At 40.3% G+C, this 19,647-nt stretch overlaps 1 protein-coding gene across 3 annotated transcripts; it reads left to right on the top strand.

The window, feature by feature from the left end:
• The first annotated feature begins 823 nt into the window (after positions 1 to 823).
• LOC109200708 (uncharacterized) lies at positions 824 to 8,827 on the top strand. 3 transcript variants are annotated; one of them, XM_019356302.2, is made up of 12 exons: positions 824 to 1,077; positions 3,432 to 3,531; positions 3,831 to 3,977; positions 4,210 to 4,391; positions 4,635 to 4,771; positions 4,893 to 4,986; positions 5,251 to 5,583; positions 5,772 to 5,946; positions 6,036 to 6,160; positions 6,359 to 6,644; positions 8,042 to 8,123; positions 8,810 to 8,827. In XM_019356302.2, the coding sequence occupies exons 2-11, from the start codon at positions 3,447 to 3,449 to the stop codon at positions 8,080 to 8,082; spliced, it is 1,605 nt and encodes a 534-aa protein (XP_019211847.1). In that variant the 5' UTR covers positions 824 to 1,077; positions 3,432 to 3,446; the 3' UTR covers positions 8,083 to 8,123; positions 8,810 to 8,827. The 3 variants fall into 3 exon arrangements, with proteins under 3 accessions (XP_019211847.1, XP_019211846.1, XP_025760850.1); XM_019356301.2 differs by lacking the exon at positions 8,810 to 8,827 and adding an exon at positions 8,279 to 8,308; XM_025905065.1 differs by lacking the exons at positions 8,042 to 8,123; positions 8,810 to 8,827 and having other exon boundaries at positions 4,896 to 4,986; positions 6,359 to 6,896.
• The last annotated feature ends 10,820 nt before the right edge of the window (positions 8,828 to 19,647 follow it).

Below are 19,647 nucleotides of genomic sequence, written 5' to 3'. Positions count from 1 at the left end.
TGAATCAAGCATTTAGATATTAAGAAGGCAAGAAATTGCACAAGTGAACAAGGCACACCTGTGACGTGAAAACCACTTCAGGTGGCGACATCATGAAGCTCAGTGAGAGAAGGCCAAGGGTTTGCAGCGCTGTCAACAAAGCAAAGGGCGGCTACTTTCAGGAATCTAAAATATAAAACATGTTTAGAGTTTTTATCAATCTTTTCTTTGCTGCTTAATTCCATATATCTTGCTTCATATATTTGATGTCTTTAGTTTGCATCTATAGTGTAGAAAGTAGTAAAAATAAAGACCTGCAGCTCTTTATTTTAGATTTTGTCTGAAACAAGAGATTGTTTTATCTCCGTCCTCTGACTGTCTTAGGATAAATTTCCCCGATTCGGATTGAATCGGCCGGCGACAGTGTGCTCAGATTGTTCTTGAATGTAGAGCTTGCAAGTATCTATTTAGCACTAAAAGGTTTTCGTCAGCTTAATTTAACTGACAGTACTTACCTGTAACTTGTGTTAGTGTCAGTTAGACAGTGATAAATAAAGAACAGTGATTTGAACTGATTACCCTTTAATGCTTTATAGCAGTTCAGTAACTTTCTGTTTGCACTTGCTTAATACAGCAGCAGTCTGGAAGAATCACACCCATCAGATTGACATGTGATAGCTACACGTTTGCTGACTGGTTTTTCCTCATGTCTGCAGGTATGTCCAGTACAGACAGTATTCCATACTTTATAACAGTTCTGTAACATTCTGTTTGCACTTCCTTAATAGTTATAAATGCCATTAGGGATTGTAACATCTACTGTTTTTATTGAGTCATATATGTCCACATGTACACAGCAAAATCCGAAGTGTTGATGTGAGTTAAAATTACTGGTGTTAAAAATTTCGAGTTGAAAAGTGTTGGTTTGAGAGTTACAGTAACACTAACGGTGCTGAAAAAGCTCTGTAGCCGGAGTTATTTCAAAGAGTCAATACTATAACACTCATTTGGAGTTGATTTCCACATCCGGGTTTTTCGCGCTCATGGGCATGAGGAGTCCGCCAGAAGTTTGCTGTCAAGATCGAGGAGGTTGTTCAGGTAAGAACTATACAACAAGACCTATGTTATTTTATCATTATTAAATATTGTAACTAACTAGCCTATAACATTATTTATCAGAAGCATGCAATATTTTCCTAATGTGGAGTGTATTCATCTGCGGTAAGAGATGGGATTCGTTAGCTTAGGTAGCTAAACTATCCTCTATAACAAGTTAATATTGCAGCGAAAATAAATGCGTGCTTAATATAATTCTCAATTCTAGTTAGTTCTAATGTCATAAGAGAAATGCTTTCCAGTGTTCAATGCTTATTAAATGAAACGAGGGAGGAGTTAGCTATCCTCTGGATATGTTAAATGTAATGTTAAAATTTGAATTTGTGGTAGCCTAGCTGGCAGCTAAGACAAATGCGTTTAGCCCACTGCTTTTAAGGGAAGCGAACATTCGCCTCAGAAATATCCTATTTAAAAGTGAACTAAACAATCACATGGAGACGTTCAAGTCAAGTTTTGGAAAGCGTCAAGATAGGCTAATTACACGTGCTACCAGCGAGTTTAGCAGTAGCCTAGCCTACAAATCTTTGAAGTGGCAGGGGGTTATGGAATTCTGTTAGATGTTAGTGACCAAGCAAGGCGCGCTGCGTTTGTGCATGGATTGCTTGCTAACGGTTAGGATATATCATACATGTTGTAGTAGGCCTAATCTAAGGGAACATTTTCCCCTTTTCTACAGTTTTAGTGAAATAGGCTACCATCCAGTGTTTAAGACAAAGCGGTATAACGACTGAGGGTCGTTGACGTCGCCTCCACTGATAATCCTAGCATGTCGTGTCACAAAACAACCACCACAAAGTAGCAACTAGCCAGACGGCTGTGCATGTGTCAGAAACTCCCGATATAAATGTAAGACTTGCACTCATTAATTTACAGTATAAGGGATATTTGTTGTCATAAGTGAAAGCGTGATGAAGGCAGGTGTGCGTTCAACAGGAAATTTTATGTGGATTATCATCCTGACATGGTTTAAACAGAGATGCTTTTCCCCAAGTAGGCTACAGCGATTTACTCGCAACATAGCAGAACTAAGTATCTAGCCTGCGTGCAGACGAGAAGATCGCCGTTGTCGTCTTATAAACAGTGTTGGTCAAGTTACTTGAAAAAAGTAATCAGTTACTAATTACTGATTACTTCCCCCAAAAAGTAATCCCGTTACTTTACTGATTACTTATTTTCAAAAGTAATCAATTACTTAGTTACTTAGTTACTTTTTAAAAACACGATTTACAACCTGAATAGGTGATAAAGCGATAGATCTTTCAGCCCAATTCTACTTTTTCTGCATAATTCATCATACAAAATGTAATCAAATGGAAAAGTCTCTTTTTAAAACTTGTTTTATTAGTTTTAATCTTTTAACTTTATGCATCAAGCAAAAATTAAATTATATGCCACATTCTCTGACTGGAAGAAATTTGTTTAACATTTAAACCTATTTTCTGCACATTCCAGCACATAAAATAAAATATTTTTTGTGTTTACACTCACTCTTTCAAATAGATGCAAGTAAAACACAGCAGAAAATAAATAAAATCAAAGACTAGCGGTCCTGTTGCTCTATTTTCACCTGTAAAGCAGGACTGGGGTAGGTGGAGGAGGTTTACCCTGGTGCAGGTGTGCTGCAGCGGTCAGTGGAAGAATCCGCGAGTTTCTCTGTGAATTTCACATTACGTCGTAGTACACTCGGTGCTTGCTTGGAAGTTTAGGGGTTTTTTCGCTGTAAAAAGAAGTTTTCTTCCCACGCACAACGGACACTAATGTTTTTGTCACTTTTTATGGAATCAAACTCAAAATAAGGTCAGCACTTCCATGCTTTAAACGCTGCATGCTACACTCTGTCCCGCACTCGATATATTATGATCTGCAGACAGCTGTTGTCACGAACGTCGCACTCGCTTACGTCACTGTCATGAGACGTTCTCGCAAAAAATCACGGTTTTAGTAACGCAGTAACGCAGCGTTCCTACGTGAAAGTAACGGTAATCTAATTACCGTTTTTGCAATAGTAATCCCTTACATTACTCGTTACTTGAAAAAAGTAATCAGATTACAGTAACGCGTTACAAGTAACGCGTTACTGCCCATCTCTGCTTATAAACATGTGGATGGGTGGATAATTCATTGGATGCTATTTCTGTGTACCCAAGTTCAGCTATTTTAGTGCGCAGGGGGAAGCCAAATTATGTTCCTGAGGTTGAAGTGGTCTGTCACCCCTTCACAGATCATCACACAATGTATAGCCTAATATTTTCTTAAAGTTGTCCGGATTTGTTGCCACTTAAGCTATGGTTTAAATATATGGTAAAAAATATTCTGTGCCCCCTTCTCTCCACCAGGTGCTGTTGTAAGACATGTTGCTGAAAGTGAAATACCTCAATGTAAAGAAGTACATTAAATTGCACGCAGGATTCACTTATCTAGAATTCATCAGTGAAGGTAAGATAACCTGGCAGAACAAAATTTGTTGCACATGTATCAGTTCATCATGTTTGCATCTCATCTATTTAAAAAACGAATTAAATGTTAACACATTTTATTTTAATGTGTGACATTAAAAACAGTACAGAGCAGTAGGCCTAGGCCTATATTGTTGCTGCAGACTTGTCTAATTTAACCATTTTAAAGACAGGTAAAACAGCTGTTAATAAATATTAGCTAAATAAAAAAGTCAAAATTAGTTTTTAAAAAAGTTTTTCAGGCGTTTTAGGTGACATTATACTTATCTTTTTGTAAAGCCAAAACCAAGTTTGGACTTCCGGATGCTGCTGACCTTGATATTTTCGATGAAACTGACACAGCTGTCGAAGAAGACATTTTTCTGGAGTTACTGGAGGCCCAACCAGACCTATGCCTGACAATACGTGAAAAGATTTCAGATGAAGGTAAATGTTATCATAACTTAAATTTTCAGAGTATAGCCCACTCAATGTAGAGCCAAGTTCTTTTGCTCTTGATGCAGATGACATTGACCTGTCTTCATGCAATATACATGACAGTGGACAGGGCTGGGTCATATTTGTATAGAATGTTGTCTGAACATGAACATTGAAATTGTGTTATTAATGGCATTGTGGAGTAGCCTAAAGAAAGTTAACCAAATCATCTCTCCCAAAGATTTTTGTCCTTTAGCTCATTCCACACCATCCTCCTCGGATACATTATCTTCCCTCACGGACACTATATCACTTTCATCAAGTGACAGTGACCTCAGGGAAAAGGGCATTCCTGCAGGCCGCAGTAGATCCAGCAAAGACAGTTCTGCACCAAATGTTTCTGTGTCAGAGGCTGCAAAAGAGGTAATTGAGAACAGAAAATGTCTTTTGTATTTTTGAGTTGACACCATTTATACTGTAGATTGTTATACAAATTGAAATTCAAAACATGGTGGTTCCCAACTTGCCCTGTATGAAAAAATGTTAGTAGAAGTTAGTGCTTCTTGCTAGATATGTCTTTCACAGGTTTGTTGACATTCCTCTAAACTTTCACCTTTACTGACAAACAAGTTTTTATTGTTATTATTTTCCCTTTTATATGAGCAGATGGTTAAAAATGCCTTGACTAGGAAACCTGGTGGAGAGGAAATTCTTGAAGAATACAATGCCGAAAATTCACTGAGCCACCGCACCCGGCGGCAGCTTGTTAACATATTGGCAAGTGATATGACTGAGAGACATGGGTAAGAGTAATAGTACCTAATAAAAAAGTAAAGATGGGCCATATGGAATATTCTTGTAATGTATACTGCAGTAAAGACACATACTTCTGATTTAACATTGTCAATTGTATTTCCTCTATAGCAGAATTCCCTCCCGTAAGCAAAAGGAGAAATATGCCCTTGGAATAATTACACTCTTTCCCTCATTGAAGGATCCATTTTCTCCAAACGGCTATGTAAGTCATGCAGTGATTGTAAAACAGCACATTATTTAGTTTTCATCATGGAATAATTACATCAGCTAAATGATTTAAAAGAAAAATCTTAATTCCTCTTTTGTAATAACTATTGTCATAAAACTGTATTGAAATTGTGGATGTTGTTTAACATGTATTGCACCTGTTACATGATAATAGTCCTTGGGTTTCTTTTTGCTGAATCTGCAAAGTCTGTAAGATCGCATTTGATGTTTATTTTTCATCTATGTTTAAATGTGACAGGAGCATTTCTACGACGGAGTGAAAGGCACTGGATATGTAGCGTGGCGCCTCAAAACCATGTCCAGGTCTACAACCAAACGGCCAGTGAAGGAAGTCCCAGTGCATCACGAACAAGGGCCTAAGCGCAGAAGATTAGCAACCACATTGCCTCAGCAACTTGATGGAGATGCCTGCAAGGAGGCCATCTCATTTCTTGTTCACTCTCCTGATGAAGCAAGTGTATTTCAGAAGATGAAAATGACGTTCCAACATCGCCAGGATCTGGTGCATGATCCACAAAGAACTGCAGATGTCTTCAAAACATTTCCACGCTTTTTGGATGTCAAAGGACTAGTAAGTCAAATCACTTGATATTTTCAACTGTTAATCCTTTTTTTTTTGTTTTGCTGATGTGGATGGCAACAGTAAAAGATGTGATCATTGGTCATCCCAGTCAGGCTATATCCCATATTGGTCAAAATCACATTGCAATGTAAACAATGTTGAGCACTGTCTTTATGTCCTGTGTGTATGATGAACAGGTCAATCAAGACTTCCTGCTGCTGTTTGGTGCTGAAACAGCCACCAAGTTGCTTGAGAAGTGGGACATGTCATTCAAGCCAAAGGTTATTAAAGAAGCCAAACAGCTGACTCAGTCAACTGACCTGTGTCGTTTGATAAAAGCTGCTGAGAAACCAACAGAGAGTGATGCAAATGGTAGGCGTCGCACCATGCTTGTTTGATTTTAATAATATTTATTTTTACCTGTCATTTTGAAATTGTTTTATAAATTCAACCATACACAGACTGGGACAGTGACATGGCCTCTCTGCTGCTACTCCTTCAACTTTTGCCACCCACAGCTGGACGAAAGAGGAGAACCAAAATAAGTCCAACTGATGCAGCACACAAAATGGTGCACTTTCACAAGGTAAATATGTTGTCTCACTTTTTAAAATCCTACAAAACACTTTTTCAGTTTTTGCACTTTTTAGTTTTCCTCTCCATGAAGTATGTGTCTTAGTATTTTGTAATAAGTTAGCAAGGCACATAATGTCAAACTGAATGAATGGTTCATACTCAGCAAGTATAAGCTAGGCCTATATGTCAATATCTCATTTGTTTTTAGTCATGCTGCAGCATTGATGAACACTTGCAAGCAAGAGATGGTAAACAACCATACATCCTCGCTGTTGGTCGAACCCAGAACAGCATTGACACCTTCTACATCGCAGTGGACAAACAGCTCATCCCCTGCCAAGCCACCAGCTCACTCAGTGCTTTTGATGAACTTTTCAAATCCCACTACGTGTTCAACTTATCTTACGACGAGTCACTGGTTCATCTCTACAGTTTTGTGCAGACCACCATATTCAACATTGATGCCACCTCAACAGATGAGTCACCACGTGTTCGTGAGTTGCGTGCCAAAATGTTGAATGAGAACCATGTTTAAATGTTTTATCTGTCAAACTCTGCATAGCACCAGTCAGGCTTTGATAAGTCATTTGCGACTAGGTCACAGTTTTTATCCAAGCACCAAATTTAAGTTGGCTTGTTCACAAGATGGTTGCAGCCGTCAGTTCACTACATATTCTGGTTTAAAAAAACATTTAAATAGTGTTCATGATGAAGATTGTTGTCAAAGTGGTGATGCAGAACCCTCAGAGTCATTTCAAGCTGATTTTGACAGATTACAAGATGTTGTTAAAGCAGACTGTATTGAAATATACAAGCCCTTTGATTTGCAAAGTGCTTATGGTGATGATGATGGTCTGTACATTGTGCCATTATTTTTGTTGTGAACGTATGCTGTATGGTGCTTGGAATTTAATATTTATTAAAATGCTTATGTGACCAATTTTATGTTTTCTCCTTTTATCCTGTAAAGGGACTTAACAAGGATTTTCACTGAATGTAACACAGTAGTCATACAGTAATTGCACTTTAATGCATTTTTGTATTCAGACAATTAATACAGACTAGTATTTAAAAGCTCATATATGTCACTTTAAAGTGCCAAAATAACACTGTAAAAGTTACAGAATAACACTCTAAGTGAAAACAGTCAACACAATCCAGTGTGAAAATAAACACTTAAAAGTGTCATGAATAACACCATAGTTGTTGTGTAGTAACACCCTCAGTGAAAAGAGTTAACCCAAGCCAGTGTAAAAGTGAACACTTATCAGTGTCCTAAAACAACACTATAAATGTTAGGTAGTTACACTCTGAGTGAAGACACTTCACACCATACAGAGTGAAATTTTAACACTATGGGTGTTATATTTTTAACACTACAATGGAGTTAAAATAATAACACTTTGCAAAGTGTTACTTTAACCAGTGAGAATTATATAAACACTGGAAAAGTGTTAACTTTAACACTATAGGAGTTGAATTAACACTGGAGATTTTGCTGTGTATCTTGCTTCATATATTTGATGTCTTTAGTTTGCATCTATAGTGTAGAAAGTAGTAAAAATAAAGACCTGCAGCTCTTTATTTTAGATTTTGTCTGAAACAAGAGATTGTTTTATCTCCGTCCTCTGACTGTCTTAGGATAAATTTCCCCGATTCGGATTGAATCGGCCGGCGACAGTGTGCTCAGATTGTTCTTGAATGTAGAGCTTGCAAGTATCTATTTAGCACTAAAAGGTTTTCGTCAGCTTAATTTAACTGACAGTACTTACCTGTAACTTGTGTTAGTGTCAGTTAGACAGTGATAAATAAAGAACAGTGATTTGAACTGATTACCCTTTAATGCTTTATAGCAGTTCAGTAACTTTCTGTTTGCACTTGCTTAATACAGCAGCAGTCTGGAAGAATCACACCCATCAGATTGACATGTGATAGCTACACGTTTGCTGACTGGTTTTTCCTCATGTCTGCAGGTATGTCCAGTACAGACAGTATTCCATACTTTATAACAGTTCTGTAACATTCTGTTTGCACTTCCTTAATAGTTATAAATGCCATTAGGGATTGTAACATCTACTGTTTTTATTGAGTCATATATGTCCTCACTTACCACCTCTCCCACCCCCAGGTTCCATCAACCCCCTCCATACGCTGTCCCCCCCTCTCCTCATGGGGGGACAGCACAATGGAGCCTGCCCCACCCCTCACCCCATCCCACCCCAAGTGGCAAATGTGTGGGATGAGGCATGAAGGTATTCCACCGTCACTTTCGTTGTCCTGGGCAGGATTGTTTGTTGGAGGTACTTATGTACTTATAAATCCCATTAGGGATTGTAACATCCAGTGTTTTTATTGGATCGTATGTCCTCACTTACCACCTCTCCCACTCCCCAGGTTCTATCAACCCCCTCCATACGCTGTCCCCCCTCTCCTCATGGGGGGACAGCACAACGGAGCCTGCCCCACCCCTCACCCCACCCCACCCCAAGTGGCAAATGTGTGGGATGAGTCATGAAGGTATTCCACCGTCACTTTCGTTGTCCTGGGCAGGATTGTTTGTTGGAGGTACTTATGTACTTATAAATCCCATTAGGGATTGTAACATCCAGTCTTTTTATTGGATCGTATGTCCTCACTTACCACCTCTCCCACTCCCCAGGTTCTATCAACCCCCCTCCATACGCTGTCCCCCCCTCTCCTCATGGGGGGACAGCACCACGGAGCCAGCCCCACCCGTCACCCCACCCCTACTTCACAGCACAACTGATCAGGCGAGCTGACTTCTCACCTGATCAGTTGTGCTGTCTTCTGCCCCACCCCCAAACCCACCAAACCCCAGCCCAGCCCAGCCACACATCTCCATCACAGCTGATCAGGTGAGCATGCATATGTGTGTCAAATATATGAGAGTGTGTTTGGACACACCTTCTCATTTAATGGTTTTCTTTATTTTCATGACTATTTACATTGTAGATTGTCACTGACAGAATCAAAACTATGAATGAAATTATGGAATTGTGTAGTAAACAAAAAAGTGTGAAATAATAACTCAAAACATGTTTATATTATAGAGTCTTCAAAATAGTCACCCTTTGCTTTGATTACTGCTTTGCACACTCTTGGCATTCTCTCCATGAGCTTCATGAGGTCGTCACCTGAAATGGTTTTCCAACAGTCTTGAAGGAGTTCCCAGAGATGCTGAGCACTTGTTGGCCCTTTTGCCTTCACTCTGCGGTCCATCTCATCCCAAACCGTCTCGATTGGGTTTAGGTCAGGTGACTATGAAGGCCAGGCCATCTGGTGCAGCACTCCATCACTCTCCTTGTTGGTCACATAGTCCTTACACAGCCTGGAGGTGTGTTTGGGTTCATTGTGCTGTTGAAAAATTTATGATGATCCAACTAAACATGAACTGGTTCAGTGGGCCTTGAGTTTTGAATAAATCCCACAACAGTGTCACCAGCAAAGCACCTCCACACCATCACACCTCCTCTGCAATGCTGCACGGTGGGAATCATTCATGTAGAGACCATCCATTCACCTTTTCTGCTTCGCACAAAGATAAAGATCTCAAATTTGGGCTCATCAGACCAAAGCACAGATTTCCTCTGGTCTAATGTCCACTCCTTGTGTTTCTTGACCCAAACAAATCTCCTCTGCTTGTTGCTTTTCCTTAGTCTTGGTTTCTTAGCAGCTATTTGACCATAAAAGCCCGATTCACACAGTCTGCTCTGCACAGTTGATGTAGAGATGTGTCTGCTACTGGAACTCTGTGTGGCATTTATCTGGGCTCTAATCTGAGTGGATGTTAACTTGCGATTTCTGAGGCCTGTGATTCAGATGAATTTATCCTCAGCAGCAGAGGTGACTCTTGGTCTTCCTTTCCTTGGGCGTCCTCATGTCAGCCAGTTTTGTTGGAACACTTGATGGTTTTTGCACATTGAAAGTTTTAGCAGTTTTATAGACTGACCTTCAGTTCTTAAAGTAATGATGGACTGTTGTTTCTCTTTACTTAGCTGATCACTTCTTTCCATAATATGAATTCTAACAGTTGTCACATAGGACTGTCAGCTGGGTACCAACCTGACTGCTGCACAACACAACTGATGGTCCCAACCTCATTAACCCTTGGGGGTTGTTCAAAATCACCACCCTTTCAGCTTGTTCGTGGCCAAAAGTGGCCACCTAAGGATTAGGTCTGTAATTTTTATTATTTTTGGTTTTTTTGCCATTTTTTCTGCCTTATTAGGTGCTAATAATTTGCTGTAAAAGTGTGGGAGACAGTATGAAAAAATGAAGGCAGAGTTGTTAGCCTGAAGAGAAAAAGTGCAGGTTGTCCAAGGTGGAGTAATAAGCGAGCAAATAGTTGAGGAATGAAGAGCTGGCAAGCATGGGTATTTTGGGTGAATAAAGGGTAATAAGAGAGATGTAGTAGTGCAGGCGGAGTATTTGGCGAGAGCAGGGAAAAGGAAAAAGGAGAGGCGACTTGGCGCCTCCCCGTCCCCCAAGTCCGGGCCGTGGCAGCGAGTCCGTGAGGGAGTCGAACTCGGGACGCTCTGCTCCAGAGCGCTCCGTCACACGTCTTACACCAAAGGCCGGCATGGAAAATAGGGGGAAAAAAAGGACTTTTATCTTCTGTTCTTCAACACTTGTTTTGGGGGGGGGCGGGGCCGGGCCGGGCCGGGCCGCGGCGGGCTCTCTAAATGACCTATTAACTTTCTTCTGCAATATTCTTCCACACAAATTACACATGGAAACCCAGCAATTTTTCCATTGCCATTCACTATGGGACTGCCAATGTTGGACGGCTTACCAAGGCAAAGCCTTCCTGCTACCCGGAATCAGCTTTCCTGCTCGGAAACCTGCTGGCGGCGCCACTATGTTTACACCACGCTCTTCAACTTCGGCTTTTTTGCCTCGTTTCAGCACACCTACCTAGTCCCACTCATCAATGAAGGTAAATACAAGCAGGTCATTCTGAAAAACACACACAGCTTATCATCTTATCCTTCTACAACACCTAAAAGCACTCTGTTCATTTCTTCGCTAGATTAGCCGCTAGCATACACGCTGTGTTAGAGGCTTGTTGCTACCTAGTTAGCCATGCTGCACACCTGTTACTCTGTATTTGTCAATGATTCAGCACTCCTTCGGTTTTGTTATCCATTTTTAGACAGTCATGAGATCATCTGCACACTCCACAGAGCTCCAGAGTTACTGTTCATAGAGCAACACCAGAAGTATGTGGAGAGGACTGAATACCATCACTGGACGGAGCACTGTGAGCGGAGGGTGTCCAGAGTCTGGAGACCAGGTTCTGGCTAACAGATTGAACCAGTTGTTTAACAGGTTTGATTCAGTAGCCCTTCCCTCCCCCATCCACCAGAGCTCGTCACACCTCTCTGCAACCCCCCATAGCACCGGGGACATGAAATGCACCTCACCTGTCCCACTTTTCCTTCTCCTTCAACCACTCTACTGGGTCTAAGTCGTCTCCACCTGCTACGGCGGCTGAGGTCCTTTGGGGGTGAACAGGACACTCCTAAGGACATTTTATGACACTGCGGTGGCGTCGGCTATTTTCTATGCTGTGGTCTGCTGGCGTGGTGGAATGGCAGAGAGGGACAGGGGGAAACTCAACAAGCTGGTCAGGAGGGCCAGCTCTGTCCTGGACTGTCCGCTGAAGTCCATCGAGCAGGTTGGGGAGGAGAGGATGTTGTCTAAGCTAACATCCATCATGGACAACACCTCCCACCCCCTGCATGAGACAGTACGAGCACTGAGCAGCTCCTTCAGCAGTGGACTTTTACGCCCACAGTGTAGGAAGGAGCGCTACCGCAGGTCATTCTTACCAGCAGCTGTCAGACTCTATAATGCAGCTTAACATTCCTTTGGTCATCTTACTCAGCAGCTTGTTAGTTTACTCTACATTTTATACATATCGCCGTACAATTTTCTCAATTTTTCTATACATATTCTGTACATTGTTACCTGTATATACGAACTTCGGTTGCTTACGTTCATAGGACCACCCTGTGTCTTCCTTTTATATTTTATTTTCCCTTGCTGTAAGGGTTAGAAATTTCTGATCCGTGGGATTATAAAGGTTTATTCTATTCTATTCTATGTTTTATATTTGTTTGTATTTTATTTGTATTTTCCTTCTGCTATCTGTACCTCAGCTGAGGAAACGCAAAAATTTCCCCGCAGTGGGATCAATAAAATCTTATCTTATCTTATCTTATCTTATCTAACAGAATGAACCTTTTGGGATTTAGTTACCTGGATGATTGAGCATGCATCAAGACATAACTGGACCCAGTTTGCACTTTTGTTTGTAGGGAGTGACACGTCACGGTGTAAGAAATCTTCACTTTTTGTTCCAGTTTCTTACATAAACACCCTCATCCTTATACAAAATATTATACTCGCTCCAAAAATAGTAAATCTAGCAACATCTGTGTCTGAAACACAACGTTTCTAATATGATTAGATCAAATTTGCACTTTCCTGAAAAGAGAGTGACACGTCCAGTTGCATAAAAACCTTTTTCTATAGACATTAGCACACACTCCAGCAGCTTTTCATCCCTTTGAACCCAAAGAGTCATTGCTCAGGACCCCAAACTTTCTAAATGTAATGCTTCCTTTGATGAGAACAATGTTTTTCACTTTCTGAAATGCAGTTGCAGAAAACCTGAGCTAAAACCTGAGCTATGCTATTTTCATCTGGAATGGCTTATTCTTTGTAGAAAGGTTTTTCTACTCATATATTATCCACCCTCTGTTTTAGACTTGCAAAGATTTTTCCCAGCAATTCCATGTGTTTTATTGCCCCATGAAAAAGGTAAGATGAGTGAATTTAGGTTTTCAAAAAATGTTTTAGGAAGGAACACAAGGAGATTTTGAAAAAAGTACAACCACTTAGGCAAAATTCTCATCTTTATATGATTAACTCTACCAATGAGTGATTTAGGAAGCGTATTCCAGAACTGTTTACTTGACTGAAGCTCAGATATTAAGGGAGAAAAGTTAGATTTTAATAGAGAGGAATAGCTTTTTGTAACCTGAATGCCCAGATAAGTGAGCTTCTCATAAGCCATACTTTTTTTTAACCCAATTTAAATCTTTCTAATATTTCAAACAAATAGGGCCATTCGATCTGGTCCAATGCCTTATCAGCGTTGCGTGCCAAAACTGCCAACTCTTCTTTAGGTCTGGCAGTGGAGTAAATAGTGGAGTCCCGCTCTATCTGCCATTCCCGAACAGAGATGAGCAAGTTTCTCCGTGACTGCAGCTGCCAGTCAAAGCTGTAAAGATGAGGTTTTAGCCCAATTGAACAGCCTTGTGTTATATGATGCAAAATACATCCTGAAATTATGATGATAGAGCAAGCCAAGTAGAAGCAACTAAAAAAAAATGAAGATAAACAAAAAAAAAAAATATTCAGGTTAACTTATTGTACTTGTATGTATGTGTGACTTTACAATGTGAAAAGGCATTATGGCTCCTTAGAGGAGCTTAACTGTAAATCCTGCTCAGTGTGAGGAGCAGCAGTGATGGTTTAGACATTTGTTGGCACATGAGTGGCTGATGCGAATTTGAAGTCAATTGAGACAAAATGTAGAAAGAAAAGCCCAAATGACGGGATGTAAATAATGCATTAAAGATTGTCTTTTTCTTTTAAAAAAAGCTTGAGTGTGTGCATGTACTTTCTATTAATGATGTGAATATTGAGGACAAGGCTGTGCTTATTAGGTGCTAATAATTTGCTGTAAAAGTGTGGGAGACAGTATGAAAAAATGAAGGCAGAGTTGTTAGCCTGAAGAGAAAAAGTGCAGGTTGTCCAAGGTGGAGTAATAAGCGAGCAAATAGTTGAGGAATGAAGAGCTGGCAAGCATGGGTATTTTGGGTGAATAAAGGGTAATAAGAGAGATGTAGTAGTGCAGGCGGAGTATTTGGCGAGAGCAGGGAAAAGGAAAAAGGAGAGGCGACTTGGCGCCTCCCCGTCCCCCAAGTCCGGGCCGTGGCAGCGAGTCCGTGAGGGAGTCGAACTCGGGACGCTCTGCTCCAGAGCGCTCCGTCACACGTCTTACACCAAAGGCCGGCATGGAAAATAGGGGGAAAAAAAGGACTTTTATCTTCTGTTCTTCAACACTTGTTTTGGGCGGGGCCGGGCCGGGCCGGGCCGCGGCGGGCTCTCTAAATGACCTATTAACTTTCTTCTGCAATATTCTTCCACACAAATTACACATGGAAACCCAGCAATTTTTCCATTGCCATTCACTATGGGACTGCCAATGTTGGACGGCTTACCAAGGCAAAGCCTTCCTGCTACCCGGAATCAGCTTTCCTGCTCGGAAACCTGCTGGCGGCGCCACTATGTTTACACCACGCTCTTCAACTTCGGCTTTTTTGCCTCGTTTCAGCACACCTACCTAGTCCCACTCATCAATGAAGGTAAATACAAGCAGGTCATTCTGAAAAACACACACAGCTTATCATCTTATCCTTCTACAACACCTAAAAGCACTCTGTTCATTTCTTCGCTAGATTAGCCGCTAGCATACACGCTGTGTTAGAGGCTTGTTGCTACCTAGTTAGCCATGCTGCACACCTGTTACTCTGTATTTGTCAATGATTCAGCACTCCTTCGGTTTTGTTATCCATTTTTAGACAGTCATGAGATCATCTGCACACTCCACAGAGCTCCAGAGTTACTGTTCATAGAGCAACACCAGAAGTATGTGGAGAGGACTGAATACCATCACTGGACGGAGCACTGTGAGCGGAGGGTGTCCAGAGTCTGGAGACCAGGTTCTGGCTAACAGATTGAACCAGTTGTTTAACAGGTTTGATTCAGTAGCCCTTCCCTCCCCCATCCACCAGAGCTCGTCACACCTCTCTGCAACCCCCCATAGCACCGGGGACATGAAATGCACCTCACCTGTCCCACTTTTCCTTCTCCTTCAACCACTCTACTGGGTCTAAGTCGTCTCCACCTGCTACGGCGGCTGAGGTCCTTTGGGGGTGAACAGGACACTCCTAAGGACATTTTATGACACTGCGGTGGCGTCGGCTATTTTCTATGCTGTGGTCTGCTGGCGTGGTGGAATGGCAGAGAGGGACAGGGGGAAACTCAACAAGCTGGTCAGGAGGGCCAGCTCTGTCCTGGACTGTCCGCTGAAGTCCATCGAGCAGGTTGGGGAGGAGAGGATGTTGTCTAAGCTAACATCCATCATGGACAACACCTCCCACCCCCTGCATGAGACAGTACGAGCACTGAGCAGCTCCTTCAGCAGTGGACTTTTACGCCCACAGTGTAGGAAGGAGCGCTACCGCAGGTCATTCTTACCAGCAGCTGTCAGACTCTATAATGCAGCTTAACATTCCTTTGGTCATCTTACTCAGCAGCTTGTTAGTTTACTCTACATTTTATACATATCGCCGTACAATTTTCTCAATTTTTCTATACATATTCTGTACATTGTTACCTGTATATACGAACTTCGGTTGCTTACGTTCATAGGACCACCCTGTGTCTTCCTTTTATATTTTATTTTCCCTTGCTGTAAGGGTTAGAAATTTCTGATCCGTGGGATTATAAAGGTTTATTCTATTCTATTCTATGTTTTATATTTGTTTGTATTTTATTTGTATTTTCCTTCTGCTATCTGTACCTCAGCTGAGGAAACGCAAAAATTTCCCCGCAGTGGGATCAATAAAATCTTATCTTATCTTATCTTATCTAACAGAATGAACCTTTTGGGATTTAGTTACCTGGATGATTGAGCATGCATCAAGACATAACTGGACCCAGTTTGCACTTTTGTTTGTAGGGAGTGACACGTCACGGTGTAAGAAATCTTCACTTTTTGTTCCAGTTTCTTACATAAACACCCTCATCCTTAAAATTAGCACCGCTAATATTATACTCGCTCCAAAAATAGTAAATCTAGCAACATCTGTGTCTGAAACACAACGTTTCTAATATGATTAGATCAAATTTGCACTTTCCTGAAAAGAGAGTGACACGTCCAGTTGCATAAAAACCTTTTTCTATAGACATTAGCACACACTCCAGCAGCTTTTCATCCCTTTGAACCCAAAGAGTCATTGCTCAGGACCCCAAACTTTCTAAATGTAATGCTTCCTTTGATGAGAACAATGTTTTTCACTTTCTGAAATGCAGTTGCAGAAAACCTGAGCTAAAACCTGAGCTATGCTATTTTCATCTGGAATGGCTTATTCTTTGTAGAAAGGTTTTTCTACTCATATATTATCCACCCTCTGTTTTAGACTTGCAAAGATTTTTCCCAGCAATTCCATGTGTTTTATTGCCCCATGAAAAAGGTAAGATGAGTGAATTTAGGTTTTCAAAAAATGTTTTAGGAAGGAACACAAGGAGATTTTGAAAAAAGTACAACCACTTAGGCAAAATTCTCATCTTTATATGATTAACTCTACCAATGAGTGATTTAGGAAGCGTATTCCAGAACTGTTTACTTGACTGAAGCTCAGATATTAAGGGAGAAAAGTTAGATTTTAATAGAGAGGAATAGCTTTTTGTAACCTGAATGCCCAGATAAGTGAGCTTCTCATAAGCCATACTTTTTTTTAACCCAATTTAAATCTTTCTAATATTTCAAACAAATAGGGCCATTCGATCTGGTCCAATGCCTCTCAGCGTCGCGTGCCAAAACTGCCAACTCTTCTTTAGGTCTGGCAGTGGAGTAAATAGTGGAGTCCCGCTCTATCTGCCATTCCCGAACAGAGATGAGCAAGTTTCTCCGTGACTGCAGCTGCCAGTCAAAGCTGTAAAGATGAGGTTTTAGCCCAATTGAACAGCCTTGTGTTATATGATGCAAAATACATCCTGAAATTATGATGATAGAGCAAGCCAAGTAGAAGCAACTAAAAAAAATGAAGATAAAAAAAAAAAAAAATATTCAGGTTAACTTATTGTACTTGTATGTATGTGTGACTTTACAATGTGAAAAGGCATTATGGCTCCTTAGAGGAGCTTAACTGTAAATCCTGCTCAGTGTGAGGAGCAGCAGTGATGGTTTAGACATTTGTTGGCACATGAGTGGCTGATGCGAATTTGAAGTCAATTGAGACAAAATGTAGAAAGAAAAGCCCAAATGACGGGATGTAAATAATGCATTAAAGATTGTCTTTTTCTTTTAAAAAAAGCTTGAGTGTGTGCATGTACTTTCTATTAATGATCTGAATATTGAGGACAAGGCTGTGCTTTTAAGTAACTTCAGTTCTTTCCATAAATATAAAATGATTATTACTTTTTTATTTTTTAACCCTTTAAACACCAGTTTGTTTGTCCACTGCACCAGCTGGACGACAACCTCAAATCTCGCAATTTTATATAATTGCATTGCTACTGAAATTTCTTGTATTATTAATAGTAGAGTCTGGGGCATATAATTGATTCACATCAACATTGATTACAATGCATTGTTATTTTAGTGCAGAGAGAGCAAAAACATAAAAACTCCCTCTGAGACTGTTCGTGGCCAAAAATGGCCACCCCTTGTTTACATTTACAAAATGCTATAAAATTCATATATATTAAGAAAATGTCCAGGTTTTTTTACATGATTTTTTTAGATTAGCATCAGGGCTGTTCATGAAAATCAAAATTTCATTAAAATTCTAAAATTCAACCCTTTAAATACCAGTTAGAGCACATAATCATAACAACTCATAAATAGAGAAAATCATAAAATCCCAGTTTTTTTTCTAAATAATACATGCCATCTGATTTATTTGCTAACCATGATGAAGGTTAGATGCATAGCAATAATTAACAGCATCAATGACATTTATGCATCTTTGTTTTTTTGTGCAGTGGCAGAAAAACAAAAAAACTCCCTCTGAGACTGTTCGTGGCCAAAAATGGCCACCCTCTGTTTACACTTACAAAATGCTATAAAATTCATGTATATTAAGAAAAATCTCCACTTTTTTTGACTTGATTTTTTAGATTAGTATCAGTGCTGTTCATCAAGACCAAAATTTCAATCAAATTCATAATTTTAACCCTTTAAATACCAGTTAAATCACATAATTTTAATGATTTACATAGGGATAAAATCATAAAATCCCCATTTTTTTTTCTAAATAATACATGGAAACTGATTTATTTTCTAACCATGATGGAGGTTAGATGCATAGCAATAATTAAAAGTATCAATGAGTTTTATGCATCTTTGTTTTTTTGTGCAGTGAGAGAAAAACAAAAAGAATCCCTCTCAGCTTGTTCGTGGCCAAAAATGGCCACCCCCGTTTACATTTACAAAATGCTATAAAATTCATATATATTAAAACATTTTTCTATTATCATTGGCTTGATTTTTTAAATTAGCACCGCTAATAGTCATAAAAACCAAAATATAATTCAAATTCTGATATTATACCCTTTGAATACCAGTCATATTATGTATTATTATAGTAAAAATAGTAATAAAGTTCACATCTTTTAGCATATAAATGGTGAAACCTAATATGTTTTTTATCATCAATGCAGGACAGTAACAGTAACTGTTACTTTATTTATTTATTTATTCTTTCTTTTTTGGGGGGGGGACGAATGGCCAAAAGCAATTTCACACATGGTGTGTTAGTGGCCAGAAAGGCAATTTAATGACCAAATAATCCTGCAATCACCAATAAAATGATCAAAATTTATATTCCAGTATCTGTGTGCTTCTGTGTGCATCCTCATTAGCAGCAAGATGTACTAACCACATTAGAGTGGTTTTTGTAGGCACACTTTCTACACCTGGTTCAAGGGGCTGCTGTTCCGTTCCTTTCACGCATCCTTTATTCCCCATCACCGACTGCTGGTTCCTTGTGTGTTGCTGTCAAAAGAAGCATATTCCTCCGTTGCTTTGGCATGTGGGATATTGCTGTGGTAGTTTTGGTGAAGCCAAAGACAGACAACAAAATCTTCCTCTGTTGCAACTGGAGGAGCTGAGGAGGAAGCTCTGGGTTGTTTCCCCTGTGCCGGTTTTCATCTGAGGAGTTCCTCTGCCAATGTGACCGAAGGAAAGACGTTGTCCTCGGAGCTCCTCCGTCAGTTGGAGTCTGAACCCCATGCCTTTTTTACTTCCTGAGAACTTCCAGTGTTTTCATCCAACATGCTATGTATTGCTTTATTCTGGTGTAGGTTTTATCTCCACTTCATCTATAATCCTCCAATCCTCACACCTTGGCCTCCCATGCAGGTTTGTAAGGGTGCACAGCAGCTAAAAGATCTCCTTTGTTATAAAAAAGTCAAAAGGCCTTTAGATCTCAGGCTGCTAATGCAGGACTAGGGTGACCCCTAGTGGGTACTGGATTGTGGTGCAATCTCTCTTCAGTAGTGGGACCCACATGGTTTTCCTTTCATGGCGGATCCACTGAGTCGCTGGCTCCTCGGTCTCAGAAAATGCTCCTATGTTCTTTTGGGGGGGGGGGCTCCACCTCCATGCCCCCAACC

Source organism: Oreochromis niloticus, unplaced genomic scaffold (assembly GCF_001858045.2).
Source record: "Oreochromis niloticus isolate F11D_XX unplaced genomic scaffold, O_niloticus_UMD_NMBU tig00008345_pilon, whole genome shotgun sequence".
Classification (NCBI taxonomy): domain Eukaryota; kingdom Metazoa; phylum Chordata; class Actinopteri; order Cichliformes; family Cichlidae; genus Oreochromis; species Oreochromis niloticus.
The sequence above is the reverse complement of the archived record's forward strand: the minus strand, read 5'-3'. Positions and strand labels throughout refer to the sequence as shown.